At 34.4% G+C, this 24,717-nt stretch overlaps 3 protein-coding genes and 1 long non-coding RNA gene across 7 annotated transcripts; 2 read left to right on the top strand and 2 right to left on the bottom strand.

Moving 5' to 3' along the window:
- Positions 1–87: 87 nt before the first annotated feature.
- LOC120637717 (zinc finger CCHC domain-containing protein 24-like) lies at positions 88–2,362 on the bottom strand. 2 transcript variants are annotated; one of them, XM_039909676.1, is made up of 4 exons: positions 2,294–2,362; positions 2,080–2,184; positions 1,879–2,010; positions 88–293 (listed from the first exon to the last, which is right to left on the bottom strand). In XM_039909676.1, exons 1-4 carry the CDS (start codon positions 2,315–2,317, stop codon positions 102–104), a joined length of 453 nt encoding a protein of 150 aa, XP_039765610.1. In that variant the 5' UTR covers positions 2,318–2,362; the 3' UTR covers positions 88–101. The 2 variants fall into 2 exon arrangements, with proteins under 2 accessions (XP_039765610.1, XP_039765611.1); XM_039909677.1 differs by lacking the exon at positions 2,294–2,362 and having other exon boundaries at positions 1,908–2,010; positions 2,080–2,276.
- Positions 2,363–6,582: 4,220 nt separating this feature from the next.
- Positions 6,583–8,477, top strand: LOC120623437. The gene is made up of 2 exons (XR_005658706.1): positions 6,583–6,801; positions 8,340–8,477. It is a non-coding gene; the product is annotated as an uncharacterized LOC120623437 (long non-coding RNA).
- A 587-nt stretch (positions 8,478–9,064) lies between these two features.
- On the bottom strand, positions 9,065–18,301 carry LOC120623318. The gene is made up of 8 exons (XM_039889280.1): positions 18,176–18,301; positions 17,926–18,046; positions 16,613–17,375; positions 15,316–15,521; positions 13,244–13,353; positions 12,217–12,423; positions 11,308–11,534; positions 9,065–9,290 (listed from the first exon to the last, which is right to left on the bottom strand). Exons 1-8 carry the CDS (start codon positions 18,299–18,301, stop codon positions 9,065–9,067), a joined length of 1,986 nt encoding a protein of 661 aa, XP_039745214.1.
- A 2,746-nt stretch (positions 18,302–21,047) lies between these two features.
- Positions 21,048–24,405, top strand: LOC120623405 (decapping and exoribonuclease protein-like). Of its 3 annotated transcripts, none has more exons than XM_039889422.1 (5): positions 21,048–21,093; positions 21,174–21,703; positions 22,308–22,572; positions 23,313–23,451; positions 23,863–24,405. In XM_039889422.1, the coding sequence occupies exons 2-5, from the start codon at positions 21,226–21,228 to the stop codon at positions 24,124–24,126; spliced, it is 1,146 nt and encodes a 381-aa protein (XP_039745356.1). In that variant the 5' UTR covers positions 21,048–21,093; positions 21,174–21,225; the 3' UTR covers positions 24,127–24,405. The 3 variants fall into 3 exon arrangements, with proteins under 3 accessions (XP_039745356.1, XP_039745358.1, XP_039745357.1); XM_039889424.1 differs by having other exon boundaries at positions 21,072–21,090; XM_039889423.1 differs by lacking the exon at positions 21,048–21,093 and having other exon boundaries at positions 21,110–21,703.
- Positions 24,406–24,717: the final 312 nt, after the last annotated feature.

The raw sequence follows: 24,717 nt of genomic DNA, 5'->3' as shown, positions 1-24,717 counted from the left end.
AGTTTATAGATATTCAAGTAATTCATTATATCTAAACTTATCGCTATACTCATTATAGTAAAGGTAGATGTAAATGAAATATGAAAAAATGCTTTAAAGTATCACCATTGTTTACGGTGCGAGTAATTACTTTTGAACTGCTTTGTTTTTTTTGAGTTACATGATGCAGGTTTATATTTTTTTCCAAAATTCTTACACGAATACCCTAGCTGTTGACACATCTGACAAAGTTCTATTGCATGTTCTTTACCATCCTCATTTGCATTTGTTGTATCAGTCGGTTTTAAATCCCTCTGAAAGAAAACAGCAAGTTATTGTTTATCGCTAAAAACAAAACTGCGTTTACCTACCGTGCATGATATAGAGGTGAAACTTTTAAACCAACGCGCAGCATTAGGAGGGACTCAATTCTATTCAATCGCTTTGTTGCATTATACCTTCGCAGATCTCGCGGGCCTCATTGCACGTCATTCACAAATTCGGCTAATTCTCACATGTAAGGGGCGGCCGCTACATAGGTATGCTTGAGCACATGTAGCGTCGTGCATTAAAAACCTTGGCTATAATTTAATTATAATAGTATAACGCGTTCATATTATAAAATAATTATTTCCACCTATTTGAATATAAAATCGGTCAATTAGTAGAAAACAAGAACTATATAAAAAGAGCCTCTGGACAAAAGTAACGGTCTTATAGTAGGTAATCTTTAAATCCTTGATAACTTGACTAATCATCATTTATTCAATCATTCCATAATCCAATTTGGGCACGCATATTTTGCAAAACTATTGTGCAATGGTAAATGCATGATGTGGCGCGTGGTCTCCGAACGCGCTTTGCGAGCAGACCTCTGCGCTTCCGGAGACCATAAAAGGTAGTCTGGTCAAATGTAACGATATTGTGCCTAACTAAACGTGCAGCACTTCTATTCTGAATAGCAAGTATAAGGTTGGTTGGAAGTTATTTAAATTTTTAGATCCAGTTTAACAGACTTTTACGCCATTTATATCATCAGGCGTAGTCTTGGGCCTAACCGGTCACCACAGAGAGCGCTCTATTTAGTTCATAACCCAAAGATGAATTAGTTCGTTCTATTAGTACATTACTTCTTTTTTTGTAATAATTTATAATAATTTGATAAAATTTCAACCATGGGTAGGTATGTAAAGTTGTTTAGTATCGATATCGAAATATCAAGGAAATAACTCGTTTGGTCACATAGCGCCACTGTCTAGTAAAGTGGACGTTACAAGAAATATAAAAAGAACTAAGAGCGGGATTTTCAATGAACTAGTTCGCATAGTTCACGAAAAGGAGCGCTTTCCCACCTAGGTCGTTCGCGAACTACCCGAGAATTCAGGCGACCAGTATATAACCATGTATGTAGGTTATAAACTAGGTGGGTTTTTATATCGCCCTTCCTGAATTGGATTATTTTGAGATGTGCATTGTGCATTCCACACTCACTTTTCCTAACCGACTGCTTTTCTTTTTATGAGGAACATGGTAGTTTCCGAAAAAAAGTTACGAATGAAACTCGATAATATAGTAACAACACTAGGTATATCTATCTAATATAGTATAATCTAATAATCGTTTTTTTTTTCATTTTTAACGAATTGTTTATTTTTATAAATTTGATGAAATAAGACGGCTTGTTACGCGTCATTTGTTCTTTTTCTAGTGCGCTTGGACGAGTCTGAATCGGAATTATCAAAAATTCATATACGGATAAAAATAATCTACATATTTTGATAATTCAGGACTGGTCTAGATTGAGTTAGAATATGAACACTTAGATTCAATCAAATTTTGGATATAAATATTACCTATGTCCCCGGGACAAACGATTCAAAAAGTTACCTAAAAACTTACAAAATTAAAGGGCAGTGTAGGTTTCTTACACTGTTTACACATCTGATATTTATCTGGCCAGCACCAACGACTGCTCCAGAATCGTCGACAGGAGTTACAGCGGTATTCCCCAAATTTGGGTCCAGGTGGTGACTAAAGAAAGATAATGATTTTAAAAAAATCAAATTAAAACTTGTTATAGTATGAAAAGGACATACGTACATAAGAAGTTCTGGTAGCTCTATTGATACAAATCTCACAGACATGGTCTATAATTACTAAATTGTTTACATCTCGGCGATTACAGTGCATACAATGTTCACGACCCTAAAAATAACATTAATTTTATATCAATAGATAAAAGTTAAAACAACTTATAAGGCGCTTTTAAAGGTTAAATAAACATGGTACCTACAAGAACTATACAGGTACTTACCTCACTGGACCAAAAACAACCCATCCTTCAAACAAACAAATAAGTTCTACCTACAAAATAAAACAAAACTAAATAAAAGATGGAATTCTTGGAACTCAGCTTTTTTTTTTTTTTTTTTTATAGTAATGTGAATTCGGTGATCAACTGGATCAAAGATTACAGAGAATAATAAACCTTTGACATGTCATAGGGGCTTTACCGTGAACAGCCCATGAAGTTTGGAAGAATACGGAGAATGCAGTAAAATGCATACTATGGCAATACCATCTCATTCACTGGTGTCCGATATGTTTTTCTTAGTATAGGTGGGCATAACTGCTATTTTTTTAACGAATTATACTGTTGTGCTAAATTTTTATAACTGTTATTGTCAACTGCTATGCTATCTATGAATTTTAATCAAAATAATATTGCTTGGTATTTGTTCTTGTTGCAGTTATATAAGTCAGAAACGCACTTTATCTCAAGTCGTATATCTATTTTATTATTACTTCCAATCAATCGATAAATCAAAACTCAGAAAAATGAATTATTACTACAGTGGTTTGCCTAACGAAAATAATTTTATCCAACCAAATAAATAGCGGCTGAATGTGAAAATGCAGTTTAAACATTAATTCATAGTAGTAGCTAATAATTTATTTTCATTAAACAAAACTAAAGTGTATGTAAACATCAAAAATGAAGCCACATAAATCTTTTAATGTTATTTTACGTACGTACGTACGTATAAAAGAGATCTCATGATATAAATAAATATACTTCCCAATTTTTTATTCGTTATAAATTTTTTTCTGACCCGGGAGAGTAAAACTTAATTTTCAATATTATCGTTAACGATTATATTTCGATTGCAAAGAAAAAATTAAATTGAAATAAGTTTCATAATTGCCCGCATATTCGAAAACGCGTCGAGTGTACAAGTAGCGGCACGAAACTCTAGCGGTGACCTTCATTGCGCAGAAGTCGAAAATAAGGTATCATGGGGGAAAAGCGGGTTGCGGGGCGGGCGTGCGTATCGTTTGCACGCGCAGATTGGTTCTCCAGTCGCATTCCGTCCCCCGGACCGATACGACGCCCCGCGCACTTCCAGTGTACAGTCGCGTTCTAAATTGTATTGTTATATCTGTTAATTTTTGTTGTTGCTCTTTGTTAAGTTTAATTGTATTGTTATATCTGTTAATTTTTGTTGTTGCTGTTTGTTAAGTTTAAGTTTGTTAATTTGGTTTGTTTGTGACTTTATTATATTCACTGTTGAATATGCCTAAAAGATATAATACTGTTTTGAGAAGACAGGCTCGGAAAATGGTGTATGACGTGCATTGTTTTTTGAAAAAAGAGTCTAAGGAATTAATTGTTTTTTTACAACAAATTAAACGTGAGATAGACGACGCTACGAGTATTTTACTCAGCCATTCCGACAGCAGCAGCCAGATGAAACAAACTACAGAAGTTATTAAGGCAGAAAATATGAAATTAAATAGTTTAATCAGTGACTTAGGGAAAATCCAAAAAAGGACAGCAGAGTCTACAAAAACTTCAATAGCAACGGTAAGGAATATCACCAATCAAGCCAGTAGTTCCGATTTAATCACAGTGTTCAGAACACCTGGCAAAAAACGTTCCAGAACAAAACCGGTCACAAATATTGATAACTTCGACCAAGGAGTAATAAAGAGGTGCATTCATAATTTTCACAAAACTTGAAATGAAAAATGAACTTCCTACCGTCGGAAAGCTGAAACAAAAACTAGAGGAAGACATAAATTTCAACGGCTCAGAACGAAGTCTTCGGCGAATAATTAAGGGTTTGGGATTTCGGTGGAAAAACACCGAAAACAATCGGAAAGTGTTGATTGAAACATCAAATATACGTTTTCAACGCATAGAATATCTACGTAAAATAAAACAATATCGTCAAGAGGGAAGGCCTATTGTATATACGGACGAATCCTATGTAGATTCATCGCACTGTTCTCGAAAATCCTGGACCGATGGTTCTTGTATGGGCCTCAAAAAACCAATTTCAAAAGGACAGCGAGTTGTCATTGTCCACGCAGGGTCTGAAACTGGGTTTATACCCAATGCGTTGCTCACTTTTAAAGCTGGTACCAAATCAGGCGACTACCACGACAACATGAATTACGAGAACTATGAAAAATGGCTCAGAACTCAGTTATTGCCCAACCTACCACCCAATAGCGTCGTGGTAGTTGACAACGCGTCCTATCATAATAAACAGTGGGATCTCGCACCAACCTCTAATTCAAAGAAAGCTGACATGCAGGCTTGGCTCACTGATAAAGGCATACAGTATGAGGAATCACTTCTAAAACCTCAGTTATACAATTTAATAAAGGCAAACAAGAAAAGATTCACAACATTTTCGATTGACCGAATCCTAGCTGAACAAGGCCATCAAGTGCTGAGACTACCACCATACCACCCAGATCAAAATCCTATCGAAATTGCATGGTCCGATATAAAACAATATGTAGGCAGCAAAAATGTGAAATGGAACACTCCATTTCACATTTTTGCTGCCTACTAAATGTATAGAGCTAATTCAAGAAAAAGTTTTATTGATGGGTGCATGGGATTGGCAAAAATTATGCAAAAAGGTGAAGGATATAGAAGAGCAATATGCAATGAGTGACTGTGTCGTGGATTTGGTAACAGAAGAATTCACTATTCGCGTTAATGAAGATAGTTCAGAGGATAGCCTCGGTGAGTCCGATGACGATGACTCTGCTAGTACCGACGACCGGAGCAGCCCTGAGTCCCGGCCATCAACGAGCAAAAGGCCCTGTCTAGAAACCATTGAAGGCGTAATACTATTATCTGATTCAGACTAGGAAAAGGGCAGCTTAGGTTGTGTGAATGTATGTGATTGTCATTTTGCCCATCTTTAGTTCAGAAACTAGTTTTTTATATCTAAAATAAAAATTGAATATGTTTTTATTTTTCTACTTTTAAACTATAAACTTGTTAAAAATTATTATATCATAGGTAACATGAAACTTAGGAATTTGAATTTGGAACTATAAACTTTCATTCATATTATAAACACATACACTCATACACGCACTCACACCACACACACACGCACACATTACAGTAAAATAATATCATTATCATTAACAAACAAACATTACTTATTAGTACCTAGTTAATTTATTAAAGTAGCGAATGTATTGCGTGCGCGACAGTCCCCATGCGCAGATATCCCCTCTACGTTTCCTTCCTTTTATAGATAAAACGTGGATAAAACCTAAACTACAATTCGATAGCACATTTTTCTTAGATCTTTTGAGCATATTTTGTTTTCCAGAGAAACGAGTAGCCAGTGTTACTTTCCTTCCTTCCAACTGACTATGCCAAAAATCAAGTTGATTGGTTTATGATTGGTTGCTTACTTAGGGCGTGAATAATATTATGTATGTTATGTATAAAAGCGCAGAAGGGCCTTCTTCTAAACTCATTTCTGAACTCATTGTAAATTAACAACATTCTAAAATTATTATATTCCTCTAGTCTGTATTATACCACAATAATAATTATTCCAATCTATTTTACTAATTATCAGTATTTCAATAAAGACTATCATAAAGTAATTTGTTTAAGTTAACAAACAGCGATTCGTCGCAAAAACGGCGCGCTGGTTCTTCCCGCCTCTCGCGAAAAACAAGATGGCGATCCTTTTCCCCGCTATACCTCTACCCTCCATACCCCGCTACCATAAACGCGACGCTCCGCTAGAGTGACTTTGACAGGCCGTATTCACTGTAAACTTTGACGCGCCGTCATGTATAATGATATCTTTTCACATATCTTAAACGTATGACAGCAATGACAAACAATTGAAATAAAAACGTAGGTAGGTACAGATCGCGGCACGTAACTGAAGGAAACGTAGAGGGGATATCTGCGCAATATAATAGATCAGTGGGTTTAGAAACCCACTGATCTATTATACTAATAGTATAGGTCTAGTAGAGGTCAGTGAAATACCCGCGTACCACCACAAACCAGCTCCCTGGCTTTTTATGTGGTTTACCGTCACTATATTTTTGTTTGAGTACCTATTATATCCCATAAAAATGGTAACCTATTTTTTTAAACGGGTACGGCTATACATGCTGATTACGGCGGCAATTTGAAAACGAACTATGCAAAATTATTATTTTGCTTATTTTCAACCTTTTCTTTTTTCAAAAGATACAAATAGATCAACATAAAACCTCATCGTTTGGTCTCTTTCAGCCAAAAAGTAGGTATACTGCTTTGTGTCAAAAAAACTGTCTTGTAAACTAATTCAGCGAATATAAAAAATTCTTTGTGAATTAAACTGAATCATGATTTTATTTATATTATCTTCATTTTGTAGCTGTGAAGAACCAGACCAAAAACATAATAATTCTAATGATGTTTTTCCAAATGCAGAACAGATATGGGGAATGGTCGGTACTATTTTAGCTACTCTTGTATGTTGGATTTTCTATACAAAAGTAGGTACCTATTCTAGTTGTCCCTTTTACTTTTAAAAAATTAATAGTATATTGTAACTACTACGGCATCCGACTTCTAAAAGACGAATCCAAAGCACAGACAACAAACTAGGTAGGTACACATATTTCGAACATTATTAAATACCTACTTCGGGTACCATACTATAAATAGATCTCGTGTTACTTTAACGTGTTTGTAAATAGTATACATATACTCTCGGACTATGTACTTTGTAAAACTCGACGACCCGACCGACAGGCACTTGATCGGGTACATAGGTCTAGCAGTAGAAAGTATTTACATATATTAATTTATTTAATTTACTATAGGTACTTATAATGAAACTGTTACGGATCGAATTCTGTCCATTGTAAACATTCTAAAATTTTATTTTGGATGGCACTATAACCGATACTGAAGCCAAATCTGTAAACGGTATCTTTTCATGGTTTAAGTTTATAATACATTAAGTCGTAGGATATTTTTAATCCTGGTATTCAGCAACAGTCCCTTACGGAGAGGGGGCAAATATAAATAATCTTATTTGTATAACATGTGTTGTAGTATCAATTTAGTTCTACCTAAATGTTCGTGTAGATGTGATAAATATGATTCGAGATAGAGAACAGAATTCCTCAGCGGCAAACTCCTCACATAAGGCTTACTGAATTCTTTAATCGTTGCCATTGCCGACTTCGCTGCTGGGACTAAATATTTTTTTTCTACCTCTGCATACTAATTATTAAACAATGTGATTTCGATTGATCCTTTAACGATCACTGTTCTTTGTAAGTGATAGGAGCTGAGACTTATGAATACCAAATAGTCTTTCAAATTTCCAAAGTCGGGCACCATTTACTTTAGTCAACCGTGCTCACCCAGTGAATTCGACTAATATGTGGTGTTGCTATTAAACCACACATTATTTGTTACGGTGTGGATCCCGGGCCCGTCATGTTTACGTGATTTAAGGTTTTCAAACAGTGGGTGGTGTTAAAGCTCCTACAGCAAGAACAGATATTAAGAGCTCACACTTTCGTTTGTTTAAATTCTATGTTGAAAGAAGTTACATCGTTATTACTAGGTATCATAGGTTTGTATTTTTGGTAATATTAGGACGATTGAAAATATCTATACGTTAGGTATCTGCTTTATAGAGGAAGGTATGCAGCAATACGCTGCATCGCGTAATTTGTATATGTGAAGCCGCAGTGTACAAGAAAAGTATATTGATTCATTCATTATTTAACTAAGTACCTACGTTCATAAACATATCTATTAAAATAAGTATTCTTCCTAAGAACCGACAACCGTGCAACAACCTTTAGTTGTCTTTCTTTTTGCAGGTTTTTTTTATTTGTAAGGTACATGGTAGGTACAGGATATGACTAAATTTAAAATAAACAGAACAAGTTTTAACATACAGTTTTTTTGAATTCCCTACAACATCTTGTACCTACTGCATACATGTCTGATGTAATACATAAATTTAAAATATCTTGTTTGCTGTCATAATGTAATAAACAACTTTTTGCAGTTAAGAATGAGAAGAAAGAAACTAGAACAGCTTCAGTACGCTAAGCAGTTGGTCTGTATTCCTCGAACTGGGACCAAACGGAGGGAACCCTATTGAGAATGTATTTTAATAAAAATGCAGATAATGTTTCAAATTTTATTGCAAATATTTGATTTTGAAAATAATAATCCGTTAATACCTATCCCAAATAATATTAATAATTAACATTAATAGATTTTATCTAAACTCTGTCTTAAAATTCGAAAAAATAAAACATTTTTAATTCTTAATTGAATTTAAGAAATAATGAACTTTTTCTACTTTTCTTCATTTATACTCTATTTTAGAATTTACCACAATATTTTAAGTATTTCTACTATGATACGGTAAGAATCTAATATTATGATACTTAAATATTGTATTTCCTGCTTTCTTTTGGGCTACAGGGCTTTTGGTAAGTGACCAAAATGCTAAGTAGAACAAAGATTCATCTATATAAATAAAATCGAAGTATAAAAAAGAATAGCCGGAAGCTAATCGATCGAGCCTTTAACATCGAAGCCAATCTTGAAATACAGACATATGAGGCTTAACACCTACGCCTCAGATCGATTGACACATGGCGGAACTTTGCAGGTCCCTGGTACCCTGCGAAGTATTGCCTTACCAGGCGGGGCATCCGGCTAGTCCTTCCCTTTAATTATTACTATAATTGCCAGTTGAATTATTAAGGCACTAAAAGTAGTTCAATAAGTGTTATTCAAAAAAAAGTTCTTATCGTTTACTTTAGTACAGTCTTGTAGCAAATATTTATGTTCATCGTCGACTCGCCCTCTCTTTAACAAATACACTAATATGTATTGGTAAGGGAAGACGGGCACGTTGTGGTGGAAAAAGAACCGCAACTTCACTCTCTCTATTATCTTCATATCAACGAAACAGTAGTCGGCGGAACAACAGCTTCCGGGTGTCCTGTTGACAATCGAATTATATTAATAAGCGTTTAATCTAAAATCTAAATTATTCAAGGTCCGAAATTATACTTTTTTTTAAATTTAGGATGATAATAGTTTTGGCAGGTGCACATCAGAACATAATACAGATATATTCGTACTTCATTGATGGGTACGGCCCACGCAGTGAATGCCGCATAACAACTATAGACTATAGACTTTCAAAATCAAGTTCGAAATAAAATAAATCGAACATTCAACGCAATTATCTTACTTGTAAATATTCAATATATTTCCAATTATTTATCACGCAATTATTTGTTAAAATGAACTATTAAATACATAAAAAACTAGTTTAGTTTTAAAATTAAAAAACATTACAGATGCTTATTGCCAGTGGCGTTTTGAATTTGAGCAAGCCCAGTTACCTAAAGGACAAATTTAACTCGTCATGATCTCTAAGTCACCATTCTTGTGTGCTAAATGACAAACAATATTAACAAATCTTTGAAAAACACTACGGTTAGGGTCAGCACGCGCATTATGATAAAGAAGTTTCTATGCAATGTTTGCCAAAATTAAAAAGTAATCATAGTAATCCCAAGTGTTTCTTTGAGTTCTGCTCTCTTTAATTCTTATAAAGCCTGGTAATTTATGACGTAACCAGCCGCGTTCCAACCATTCTTTTCATTAGAAACAAAATATGCAAAAATTTACCTGTTGTTCGTCTATTATTTTGAGATTTCGCCACAGAAACAAAAACAATTTGCACACAAATTGAGCTCATATTTAACAATATTTACTATAATTTGTAAAAAAACAAACCAGTAAAATGCACTATTCAACTCAAAAAAACAATAATCTCCTAACTAATTCAATTCAATTTTTGTTTATGGCTTTTGTCTGTGCCAACTGGGCACAAGGTACTTCGCCAATGTCTTGTAGATGAAGAAGGCACGAAGGAGATTGATCGGTGAAACTAATGAAAAGTTAATTTTGAATATGTACCAAGAAATAGTTGTGATTAGCTAGTTAGTTCTTTAAACTAAGGCAGCACCTCCTAACTATTAGTTACTAATCAATAATAATGAATCTGTCAAGTGTCAACTAGTTGTAACGCAAATAATAACACGCGTGAAGTTGTTTCAATTCGCTCGCTGGTCATCTTCACTAACTTCAACTCGCAATCTGGCATTTGATCTCCTTACTAAATTATTAAATAATCTAGATTGTCTCTGCTAAATACATTGAAATTTCTATTAGAGAGAGCCCCAAATAAGCAAATGAGTGTGAGCGAGACAAAGCGGGGCCTCCGAACGCGTACGAAGACACGCGAAGAGCGCGATAGTGATAGTTCGGCGCGGCGCCGTGCCGTTCGGCTGGTTGCTACCACAGAGTCTACCTGCCAGAGTAACGTAGTGCTTGCAGTAAAGTAGACAAAGAGTATATACATTATTAAGCAAAAGTTAAAACATTGTATTTATATCCTCATTGCTATCAAGTTTTAATCATTTTGTTAATTTCATTTCGGAATAGTCGAGAAATATTTAAAAGAGATATTTATTGTAACGCAAGCCCGGCTTTTCGGCTTGTATGGTAGTACCGCCACTGCTTATTGCCAGTTGTGTAGCATGTGAAATTCACGGATGTGAATGATTTTATCAAAAAAGAAATAAAATATTGAATGTTTTGAATCATAAATTATAATCTGACCGTACAGATCAATTCAAGTTCTATGAAAGAATAATCAATAATTGACTATCGTCCTAAATTAAACAAAGCATAATAAATCCAAAATCTTCAGATGGCAGATTGAATTTAGTAGTGCTACCATTTTCTTTTTTCCAATTTGAAAAACGGTGATAGTCTAGCTGGTTAGGCTTCGGCTTCCCTTTCGGGGTGACAGAGTTCAATACCCGGCCCACAAATATAACTACATATTAGGAGTTATGTGCGTTTTCAATTTAAGCAATTGAATATCTCTAGCTTTAACGGTGAAGGAAAACATGTAGAAACCCGCATGCCTGATCTTTTACCTGGGATCATAAGTGACAGGTTTCGCTTTGAGAGCCTTGAAGATCATTTGGTAGTACTGTCTGTACTTCTTCTTCATAATCAACACGATCTGCTTGCCCTCAAACGGATATTTGGCGTTGTCGTTTTGCAGTTCCATGTGCCAGAACACGGCCGCCTTCGTTACTTCCACGCTTGTATTGTCGATCTCAACTATCTTAGGGTGTCTCATCCATTCGTACATATTTTCCTGGAATAAACGTAATAAATTAGCTTAAACGATAAAACAGCCTGAGTGTCAATTATTACTCTAACCAGGTCGCTTTTTTTAATCAGTAAAATTTGAGGTTATGATAGCAAAAAGAACAACCGGCTAAGTTTTCTGTGGGTTTCTTCTTAGACCAAAGCTTGTTTGGCATTCTTGTAGATTTCATTTTAAGATTTCGTAAATTATATGGTTGTCACCATCATCAGCTATCTATGGGCACAATTGAGTAAAAAATATTTTTGAGCATAGTATGTGTATGTGGGATGTGTATATGCGTGCGTGTGTGTGTTGTATCGGTGGGTATTTTGATTTAAGTATGGGTGCATTTTTGTACACTGCAATCTTGTAAGAAACTCAGTCGATGCAAAGATACCTACTGCATGGTGTTTTAGTCGTTATCAGTAGATTTGTTAGACGCTTTGTTAATAGTCGCTGGACTAGGCTTTCAAACGGCAGACGAGTAGGTTGGCTAAATATTCTAGCCCCTTGGTTTTTTTGCCTTACCTGTTCAAATATACACGACTAAAACTTACCTGTAAAAACTTCTTGCATCGAAAGCTGTCATATGCGAAACTGATGTGCCTCAACTACTTCCCAGTAGCAAGAATTCTAGCCCCTTGGTTTTTTTGTCTTACCTGTTCCAATATACACGTCTAAAACATACCTGTAAAAACTTCTTGCATCGAAAGCTGTCATATACGAAACTGATGTGCAGCAACCACTTCCCAGTGGCAAGAGCGCACACCATCATACCAGAGAATGTGTCGCTGGGTAACACCGACACAAAATGCGTTGCCAACATTTCCATTTTCGTATTCTCTGCAACCACACCGCCCAATTCGTTGATCATTGCCACTATTCTGTCGCGATCCTGTAAAATTATTCCAAATAAAATAAAATGTCAGCAAATTTCCAGTGGTTACTGCTAGAGCGTGAAAGATAATTTGAGTACGATTGTAGCCCAGTGGGTAGGACCTCGATTTCACTTTCTGAGGCCCGAGTTCGAATCCCAGTACACACCTCTTACTTTACTAAGTTATGTGCGTTCTAAGCAATTAAAATATCACTTCCTTAAACGGTGAAAGAAAAAATCGTGAGGAAACCTGCATGCCTGAGAGTTATCCATAGCGTTCTAAAGGTGTGCGGAGTCATCCATCCGAACTGGGTCAGCGTGTTGGACTACGGCCTTAGCTCCCTCCACTTTTAAGCCGGCCGGTAAAATTGCATGTTATTTAATTACTTCTTTGTAATCTCTGCACACCAGACAATATCAATCAATAAACTGTGACTCTAAACTAACCTGTAATTGATATGCAAATGAAGATCTATTCTATTCTTTTTTTTAATCTATCTATTTATGCTACAAATAACACTGGCGGGTGATGAGAACCGCCCTTGCTAGATTTTCGGTTTTGATAGACGTTCTTTCTGACTTTTTTTAATTTTGCTAGTAAAATGAAAAATATGTTTTAATAGGGCTACCGAATGGACAAATGATTTTTCCAATCCGACTGGTAGTTGAAGAGATTAGTGCGTGTGTACAAACAAAGTAAACAAACTATTTAGTTTTATATTTAGTATTATATAATTATTTGCACCCTTTACTTATCTTGTGTTTACTCTGCCACTTCAAATGTTCCTAAAGCATACAAAACGATCATAACAGAATAGATGGAAACTGCTAGCCTTACGTGGATATGTTCCGATAGCATGAAAACTTTTTTGTCACAGGCACAGATTAAATTCTGTTTCATTTTCCAAGAATCTTCTGATGCGCCACTTGGTGAATTATAGTCACTGTCTGTTTACAAAAAAAAAATATTTTATGGGTTATGGAATGTTATAATGCATGAATATTCATAAAAAAAATCAAATGAAAAAAAAAACAGTGATACCTTACTAAATTATGAAGTCAGTCTAATTTTTATAGGCCTAGACATAAAAACTTCCCAAAACACGACTTTATCACACCCTATCGTGAGTGATGATGCAGCCTAAGAGAAAGCATGCTTGCCTCGGAGATAGTATCTCACATTATAGTTTTATTACCGGCATGCACCAATAACTGAAGTTATGTGTTTACATAATCATAACAGTTTTCCATAATCTTAAACAAATGTGAAGTATGAATATATATATATATATATATATATATATACAATAATTACTCATTGTACGGGCTTTAGAGGTACATTATGTGCAGTCTCTGAGGCTTATCTGTGAAACCGAAAATCTAATAGTTTTTAAGTAAACCGCTGCCATAATTTTTACTGAAAGAAATTAACTAACTTTACATGCAAAAGTAAAATCAAGTGACTCCTATCACTTTATTAGGTACGTGTCGAGTAGTGTGTGCGCGTGTCGGTCTTTTATTTTCAAAAGGGTCGTAAGTAAACATTTAGAATATTTAGAATTAGTTTGCATGGAAAAATAAATAAATTAATAAATGAATAAATAAAATATGCTTCTTTTGATTTAATATATGTACAGGGTGATTCCTTATGAAATATATCGACCCTGCAACAGTATTTCGTAAATCCGTTCAACGTTGTATATAAGCGGTCATACATTCCCTATATATGTGTGTTTGTGTGTGTGTATTTATAAAAAAATAAAATAAATATAAAATTATACGACAATAGACACATCGTCTTCTAGCCCCAAAGTAAGCGTAGCTTGTGTTATGGGTGCTGAGATAGCTGATGAATACTTTTATGAATATAATACACATAAATATATTTAATATACAGATAAACACCCAAACATTGAAAAACATTCATGTTCATCACACAAACATTTTACAGTTGTGGAGGATCTTATGAAGCGTTCATATATATATATAAGATCCTGTGATGTAGTCTGCATGAATAAAACATTACCAGCTGACCCGTGCAACTTCGTTGCACCAAATCGGTCATTACCGGAAAACACCAATAAAACACTTTCTAAAAGTAAACTGACATTTTCTAAAAATGAATAAAGGAGCCGATTCCGAGATTCCAATTATACAAGAATTTCTCGTTTGAAGATATAAGATAGAATTTGAATTTATAATTTACACCAATCCGCACTAGCCCAGACTAAGGCTTCAGCCAATCTCATTCTGTGAATCTCATTAGTTATTGCGTTGCGTTGCGTCGTCATTTTCTGTATATTTGAAATTACATGCCGCATTAAAGTGCTGCATTGTTGCAACTGTACGTGTGGCTACGCTACCTGATTAACGTAGCGTTGCTACGTCGCACCTCAACGCACTAATGAGGCATCACCCTTATGGGTTCATAATGATGATCGCTACATTTTGATTTGATATTAGTTGTACCTAACCTCGTAATCTAATTCTGCGGCTGTCATTACCAATTTCCTGCAAATCCGGTTGCCAGTGCATGTTTGCGTTTACAAAACTAGTTTAGTAATGGTAATGACATGAAGATTGGCTATGAAAGTGTCCGAGCCACTGATGCAGACTTAGCGTAATCAACAAAACACAAATTTGACAGGGGAAGGTTTATTAAATCGACCCTTTACTGCGAAATTAGCGTAACCGACAAAACAAAAATTTTACATATGAAGAGAGTTTGAAAGTTTTTGATTTTAACGAACGCTAATTAGGCGATAAATATTTTAACATGCAAAAATATTTGAAATAAAACTTGTATTTGTTAGCCTAAGTCTGACTAAATATAATGGGATCCTATGCTTGACCCCTCATATTTGATATTTGCCACTACAAACTTCAACAATGTTTATTCGAGGTGCTTACCTGAAATTTCCTCAGGAAATATTGCTTGTATTCTGCTAGTCACTTGTGCTTTTGTGTTGATTGGGCTGTAGTTGTTTGCCTTTTTCTTCAGTTTATAGTTTTGTATGTACTTCTTGAATGGCAGGTAAACAGACGTCTTAGCTTTACCGTTTTCAATGAATTTCCGGAAACTAACCTTTTTAGGGGTACTTTGTCTGGAGGAGGACCTTTAAATAAATAATTTGACAATGTGTTTTACAATTTCACTGTCCATGATTACAAATGAGGTTAATAATAGGCATGGGTAGTTTACAAACTTGAGAGGAAAACGATAGATCTTGTTACAAATGATAATTTCCTTGGCCTGAAGAAATTATTAATAATTTTTTTTTGTGGCACACAATTCTAACTTTTCGGACTTACATAAAAATAGCACCTTTTGAAAAAAATAAATTTAAATCAGTTTTAAGCCCTGTTAATAATTTGCATATAAGTATACACTTAAAAAATGCAGACATAATAAAGCATTTATGCCCTGTAGGGCTAAGATGCATGCCACAAGATAATTATGAGTACCAATTACTTGTTTTAACTTACAGAAATACAGTAAGAAAATAACTCATATAATTATCTAGTGGCACTGTGTCAGTCCAGCTAGACTGTGAACATTTTAATACAATTAAATAGATATGGAAATATGTAGTTTACTTAATTGAAATAATGAACAGTTTAACAGACAGCATTTCAAAAATAATATTTTTTTGTCTCAAAATTACATTAGTTGAAATTCTTAGAAGTAATTTATATATTTTTTTAAATTTTGTATTATAATTCATAATATTTAATATGAAGTAATAAGTAATTTTATTTTGGCTGTAAAGGAATTTTCCAACCAATTCTGAATTAAAAATCGATAGCTCGATTGACAAAGTTAAGCAAAACATCTCAATTAAGGTAATCTTTTTGTAAAACAGAGAAACTAAATGGTGCCAATCCTGTTGGTCACTTCTAAACTTAACTCATTAAGTGACATTTTCATTGTATTCCTTGCAAAAAATATAGGAAAGCACCATTTTTAGGTTGTCAATTTAGTTTTGTGTAGAGATATGTTCTGTGCTGTACAAAAGAATTGGCACCAATGTCTTGGAAGTTTCAAAGAAAAGAAATGAAATAGACAGATACCATGAAAGTTAATATCCCATGTTTCTAAACAAGAAATAATAGGAAATATAAATAATTACTTAAGCAGGGTGTTAGTTTGTTCTTGCAAAGCGCTGATGCAGGTCCCAGGCATGCCAAAATAGCATGTGCAACTCACTCATTTCCCAACTTTGAGAAGAAATTTTTCAATGGGCTAGACGTTGCAGTCGGTTTCTGTTCAATTTTTTGGCATTCAATCTCTTGATAAATGTCTTCAATTGACCAACCTATCTGCCGTCTTACCGCTTTTGGTTTGCTAGTTTTCACAATCATAGGGGCAAAATCGACACAGTCAGTGCCTGTATCACTCAAAGTTTCATTGTGTGTTTTGAAATGCAGTAGCTTTAAATGTTCCAGATATGAGCCTTTATCTGTAAACATTTCGTGACAAACCGGACAAACGAAATGGTGAAGTTTCACATTAGTTGTGCATTTATTGAGATGTGTTACATAATGATCAAATTGGTCAAACATTTGATCACAAAGTACGCAAGATACGTTAACGTATTCTGGAATGTCTGGGATTGGTGATAGGGGCTTAGATATTTTTGTTGGTGTAAAGTCTGTAGCAACAAGCGTTTCATTGCTACTTGACCGTTGAAGCTGATTGTGCTCAATTGTGCAAGTGACATGGCAAGTGTGTGCACCATAATTACTATATGATTCGTTGCAATATACACATTTAATGGAATCTATATCACTGTCAGTCTCATCGCTGGTTTCGAAACAAGGACTTAGTTGAGCCCTATCTCGTTCAACTTGGGCAGATTTAACTAAATTATCATCATTCTCTTCTTTTATATATTCAGTGTGCATATGGAATTCCTGATTATACAGGTCATTATAATCTCGTTTGTCGTCTGGCTTGTCAATCTGTATATCTGAAAATGAAAATGTAACTGTCTTAGATTTTAAAGTTTTGTGCAAATTTTTCTTATATGAGAAAACGAAGTAGACCAGATGCTCTAAACAAACTTGTACTTGTACTTTATATGTACTTTATATGCAATTGCTTTCTGCAAGTGGTTATTAGAATTTTTTGCAAAAATAAATAAAACTTAACCAGCTATGCCAATAAACATGAGTTTTATAACAATCTGCAGTAAAGTTCAGCCGCTGTTGTCTGCAACTTTATTGCGGCACTGCAATAAAGTTAGTTTAAAATACGAAACTTTTCTTAAGACCCATGCCCTATAGTGGGGTGGATAACAATTAACATGGGTTATATACTATCCATCATCCATCATACTAGCAATCAGTAACCGTAAATTCAGAACATTGATGATCATGACAATAATAAATATCACAGTTGTAATTGCTTTCTATGTACCTCTTCTTACAAAATATCATTCGTAAGTACCATCCAATACACAAATATTATTAGAGAAGGCTTTTAAAAATATGGATTTTGTTTAGTTCGTTTGTACTTACCAGGAAACTTTCGCATGAGATTATCAATTCTTTCACACTGAAGTTTGAACAAATAAGCAGTACTGAGGTTTTCAATACAAGAAGTACATACACGGTCTGATAGACCATCGTCTTCGTGAATCTGAAATAGCGTCATTAAGTTGTTTATACTTTAACATCAACAAGTCAGAATTTATAATAAATACCACTCGCAAACTTACTTCTTTCATGAAAATGCTTTGAATACAAATAAACTTGTAAATAAACTCACCTGCACATTCGCAAACGACATCACCATTTCAGATAACTTAGTTGTATCATCTTTTTCGAATATTGAGCAAAAATCACCAATTTTTAAACAAAGTCTACACTTATGAAAACGATTATTTATTTCCATTTTAAAGCGAAGCGTCTTCGCAAACGCATTTCTCCACAGCGTTACCGGAGTCAACAAAGTACAAACCAAAACTACTAACAAAACTATAGTCGGAAAAATATAATAGGCCCGTTTTGACATTTGTGAAAGACCATAGAATGTAACTTGGAACGAAACTGAAAGAAACAAAAAAATAAAAATCAATTACATACAGTGTTTTAAAAAATACGTAAATTTTTTTGGGACGTTAAATAATATGAAAGAATATATCGCGAGTATTCTTTTTGCGCTTACTTCATAGTAGCATGCAATTTATAATTGTTGCGAAACGTTCTGAAAACAGTTACGTTCTCAGTCTTTTTTTTTTTATACTAGAGCTGTAACCATTTTTTTACTGAATATCGAAATTAAATATTGTGTAGTTATCTTTACTGCAAAGAATGTGCTTGGTTCTTAAAATGGGTTCTAAATAATGAGTCTGAGATGATGTATCTGACCAAGCGGCACATGACTGAAGCGTCCCCGCGCGCACTGCGCAGTTTTTCGTTCCTCATCTTGTAAAGTTGACTGTGCGCTCGTTTAAGTTTGATATATATGGTTTACTATTAGGTTAACTATGGCTCTTCTATTTTGGACATTAATTTAAACATAGTGATTTGACTCGAGTTTTGTGTTTGTTGTTATATAGTACTAACTCTGTTTCAACATGTTGAAAAGTGGACGTATAATCAACAGCCAGTCACGCGTATTGGTTGTGAAGTTAAAGGAATACTTTGAACGAACGAACACTTTACAATACATAATAATATCAATCAAGTACTGACACAAACTTGAATTGATTTATCGTGAGTATCGAGTCCCGAGTCTTATGGTTACATAACTAGTTACGTCGCGATGACAAATGTCAAAACGGGCCTATTACTTTTTTACGACTATAGTCAATCAACATTTTAAAATTCAAAATGCAATTTACGTTAGTCAAGTAAAAGGTATCACGAAAGTAATTTTAAGTAGGTACTATGGAGGGTAGAGGTGAGGAGAGTCATCTTATATGGGAGAAATGTTGAAAAAGTGTCCAGTGTATGCGCTAAATAACAGTTCAAAAATCCTCCACAATGGCGCTGGTGGATGCACAGGGTATGGTATGAATGTAGCAATCGTAGATGAATTGAAGTAAGTTATAAAATTTAATGTCATTATCGACTAAAGTAGTTAATTATTGAGAATTTCAATAACTTACGTTGTACAAAATATTGTGGTAAATATAACCTTACTTCCTTGTTTATTTTTCAAGCCTACTCTAACAATATTTGGTTTGGCGCTTCTTTTAAGAGTTACCCTGATGCAAATGTGGCGCCATCCTAATTTAATACATTTTGACGACACTTTTTCATATACACAGATGATCCTCCTTACCTCTACCCTCCATAGCTGGTAGGTAAGAATCTCAGATGAAGGCTTGCTGCAGAGTGCAGACACTCGTTTTCCGAATTCGATTTCCAAATGCGTAATTTCGGTTTAATTTTTTGTAAGACTAACGCAGTCTTCAGTTTTTTTTTTAATTCGGAATGTAAACGTGTCAATACGGATAGTACAAGCTATGGAGGGTAGAGGTAAGGAGAGTCATCTGTGTATATGAAAAAGTGTCGTCAAAATGTATTAAATTAGGATGGCGCCACATTTGCATCAGGGTAACTCTTAAAAGAAGCGCCAAATATAAATATTGTTAGGGTAGGCTTGAAAAATAAACAAGGAAGTATGGAGATACAAGGAAGTAAGGTTATATTTACCACAATATTTTGTACAACGTAAGTTGTTGAAATTCTCAATAATTAACTACTTTAGTCGATAATGACATTAAATTTTTTAACTCGGCATACTTCAATTCATCTACGATTGCTACATTCATACCATACCCCGTGCATCCACCAGCGCCATTGTGGAGGATTTTTGAACTGTTATTTAGCGCAACAACTGGACACTTTTTCAACTTTTCTCCCATATAAGATGACTCTCCTTACCTCTACCCTCCATAGTACAAGCGTTGTGAACACACGACGAAGATTTATTAGCAATTGTATTTCTGTTATAAAGAAGGAGAAAATGAAACGTTGGCGGAATTAGGTTGAAAATTCAGAGAATCTATGAGAGTCCATTTTATCTGAAGAGAGCAGAGTTACGAGCACACTAGATTTTTTAAGTTATACTGCTTTTGGCACGTTAAGAAAAATGGTGAGAGTAAATTATTACGATGCGCGCTCGCTTCGTCACAAAAAACTGACACCATGAAGTTAGCTATTTCAAAAACTAGAAATCCGTAGGCAACGATTTCTAATAGCTCATTTGAAAAGTGAAGTATCACCAACGAATAATAAATGACATAACAACCAAAAGTTGGTAAAATAGTACAGTTCGTTGACTCCACATAGTGAATGATTTATTAAATGAATCTACTTAATTATTTCAAAAGCCCAGAAAGAATGCCATCATACATGCATCGATAATGTAATATTATGGAGATCGATCCGGGTTCTGGGCCAAGAAACCAATCTTAATGTCGGGGAGTAAAAGATTAAATAATCAGTAATAATTGATTGAATGATTATAAAAAAAAAACGATTTTCAATCGATTATTCAGAGAAATAAAATCACGTATTAAAATCAATCTTTCCTCAAAAAAAAAATCAAGATTTAATCGATTATTTCCATAATCGATTATTTTTTCACATTCCTACCTAATTTGTCCAGTCTCCACATCACAGAACAATATTACTCCAAGGAGCTCCACATTCGACACTCCTACTGCCACAGTGGTACTTTTGTGTTTACATTTTACAACTTGAAACTTTTTCGAAATAAACATAAATGAAATAAACTTTGTATAAAATTTCAGCACGCGAGATTCGAAAGTCATACTTCGTCAAACTTCTTAAAGTTGGTAGAAAATGCTACATGTAGATAAACGCGATTACGGTAAACCATTTCCAAACTTTGGAAAGCCAAAAATAATAGGATTTATTGGTTTAGAAAACCTGAAATATGCGTGTCGAGTAACTGATGAAAGAGTAAATTTCGATTTGAATTTACATCTAGATAAAGTAAAGCGTAAACCAGCAGACTTAGATGTTAAGTTGACAGAGTTACTAAAGTTTTTAATTGAGCATGAAGCTCGATTAAAATTTCCTTTAGAAAACAATTTGGAGGCGGCTAAGTTTTTCTGTTATCGTGGCTTGTTAACTTGTGTAGCGTGTACTCCATTTGAAAACAAGGAACCATGGAAAATTGTGGCAATATTGTACAAAGGCAATATATACTTATGTGCACGGGAAACTGAAGAAAAGAGGCAACGAAAGCTTCGTATGTCAGAGAAAGACAAGCAATTCACGTCATGGGGATATAAATTTGAACAATATATGCTGTCTGGTAATTTTAATATTCATACTTCGTGTTTTAAACATGTCTAGAAGTGAAATGTTGCTCTGGGAAAAAATTAACTCATTTATCCTGAGTATTCCAAGACCCATCTGGGATTCCTTAATATCAAATTTTATCAAATTCTGTTTAGCAAATTAACAAATATGGGGCTTCTTTAACAAGATCCAAAATAATAGCATTTTAGAACGAGTTGAAGCAGCCTTTGTCATTTTCCTTTGCAGTTTACTACTTCACTATATATGTAGCAATCCACTGTTATCTGAAAGAACAATAAACCAGTATACCAGTTGTACTACCATAAATTTAAAATCTCTTGTTCATTAACTCATCTATAACATGTCTCGCTTTACCTCTTCTACATGTTTACCTCTTCTACATGTTTCATTGAACCATTCTTTTCTATTGATCCTGCAATATTCTCGGAAACCGTTTACAGTCACTATTTGGAGTTCATTAAGACTTGCACCTCATCCTCTCAATACAGACTAGCTAGTTACTAATACTATGTATACTTAGTCAACAAGTCCTTGGCCTTAGTTTTGCTTTTAGCAGCAACAATTATGTACATAAAATAATAAAACAATCCTTTCAGAAAGACCAGACATAGAGCCTAATCCAAATGTTCCAGTTGATGAAACTGAGGAGTTTTCTCTAGTATTAACTACACATCTAAATCACCATAAAATTGTCTACGGAGCAGAGATGGATGGCATTATATGTGACAAAAGTCCAGTTGCACCTTTACCTGACACTGAAGGAAATCCAGATAACATAGTACAATATTTATCTTCTAACATGTTTATAGAACTCAAAACAAATAGACACATTGAATCCTCTAGACAAGAGATAAATTTTAAGTATGTTTTAGCATATATTTTTCTGTCCTAACCTAAACTATAAGGAGACCATGTGAAACTAGTCTTAATAACTTAGATCATCCAAGAAGATAAATACCTGTAAGACCTGCAGTCTAGCGGAATGGTAGGTCTAAGTTTTTTTATATTCCTCTACAAGTTAGTCCTACACTGCAAATCCACCTGGTGGTAAATGATAATGCAGTCTAAAATGGTAACAGGCTAACCTGTAAGAAGTTTTTGCAGATGTATTAAACCCAATAACCCTTATTTTCAAGGCATTTCCACGTGACATACAAACTGAACACTGAATTGCTTGGCATTGTGTGTAAGATGAAAACATTAGAGGCTTGGGAAATGATTACTAAAACAGTAAACACTTTTTGAAAATGTATGTTATGCTCAAGAATTAAACTAAATTGAAAAGATTGCAGAGAAGCTGGAACATGAAGGTTCTTTATGTAAAAAGTTGGCTGACAGGATATTCTAACACCACAATTTAATCTATAGGTGTAATAGTCCTTACAGAGGACTGATCACCCGTCTGGCAATGGCAGGCGTCCCCTCAATAAATAATAAAAATGAATAGGTACCTAGAAATTAACTCAGTTATTGATGAGAGAGTTGAAATGTTGAAGTTTGTATTATTATTGTTGCTATATCAAGTAACAGTATTCCACCTTCATACAGAACCCTTTGTTAACATCTAACTTGCACTTAACCAGTTTTCATTTATTTTCTAGGAGATATAAAACCAGGAAGTGGTGGTGTCAATCATTCCTTGTAGGAATAGACACATTACTTTGCGGATACAGAAATGATGATGGTATTGTTGAAGAATTGAAGGTTTATAATGTCAAAGATTTAGCCAAGATGTCAGAGGTATGTTTGGGTTATTTGGTTAAAAATAAAAAAATTCAAATATATTAAGGGAATCTGTCAGTTTGTCTGTGTGTGCTTGGCATTGTATTTCCAAATGGATGTACCAACTCATTTTTTTTGTTTGAAGGGTAAATTAGTGGAGTGTTTTTAGCCATATTTCATGAAAATTGAACCAAGTGTTCACAACTCCCTCAATATGGGTATCAGATGAAACAGCTTGATTAGTAGAATACTATACACTATGATAATTTTTACATCTAAGATGGCCATCACCAAAAAATGGTGAAATACATTTTATTTCACAACCCCCTCAATATGGGTATCAAATAAAAAGCCTTGACTAGTAGAATAATGTTATTGCATATGAATGGGGTTTTTTTCAATTTTTTAATTTACATATTATTGTTGCAGATGTACTGGAAGCCCAATGTTTGCTTCAACTTTTTAGACACATTTCTGACATATGTCAAACGGTGTTTGGCAAAAAAAATTAAACATAAATTCGGACAAAAGGCATTAAACAATTTACAAGCATTACCACTAACAAGTTTACTTTTTGTATGGACTCCAGGTTCGTCAGTTCAGGTGTCAGACAACTACTCTCATGAAGATGATCCTATACTGCTGGAATGGTTCATAGAAAACTTTGGGAAACACTTGACAGACATTCTTTAGCATGAATCATATACTACCACTGGCTATAGCATGAACAATAGATACAAACACTACCAGCAATAAGTACATGAAAATAATAAGGATTCACTTGTATGGATACTCATAAGATACTAAGTTAAACTTGCAGCACTAAAGATTTACTAAACTAGTGATAATAAATTAAAGCGGACTATTCTATACCAAGTAAGCGACTAAAAATCACACATTATTCGCTCGTTTGAATATTAGCCATTTTTTTTAAATGCTGATTTATGTAAATAAATACTTTTATAAATTAAATTGTATCTATTAATTATTTCAATTTCGCTGTTCCGCTGTTATCTAACTTCTAAGAGATTTTTGTGTTTTAGGTAGCAAATGTAAAAAACGGAAATCGCACTTTCGCACTTGTCGCACAACTAACTGACTGTGACTTTCGGATCAAAGGCATGCGGGGTATACTTCATAAGCCACTCCCACCGAGGCCATGTTTTCGACGAACGATTGGCGCAGTGGGCAGAGACCCTGCTTTCTGAGTCCAAAGGCCGTGGGTTCGATTCCCACAACTGGAAAATGTTCGTGTGATGGACATGAATGTTTTTCAGTATCTGG

The sequence above is a fragment of the Pararge aegeria genome, chromosome 4 (assembly GCF_905163445.1).
Source record: "Pararge aegeria chromosome 4, ilParAegt1.1, whole genome shotgun sequence".
Taxonomy (NCBI): Eukaryota; Metazoa; Arthropoda; class Insecta; order Lepidoptera; family Nymphalidae; genus Pararge; species Pararge aegeria.
Note: the sequence above shows the minus strand (reverse complement) of the source record. Positions and strands in the feature narration are given on the sequence as shown.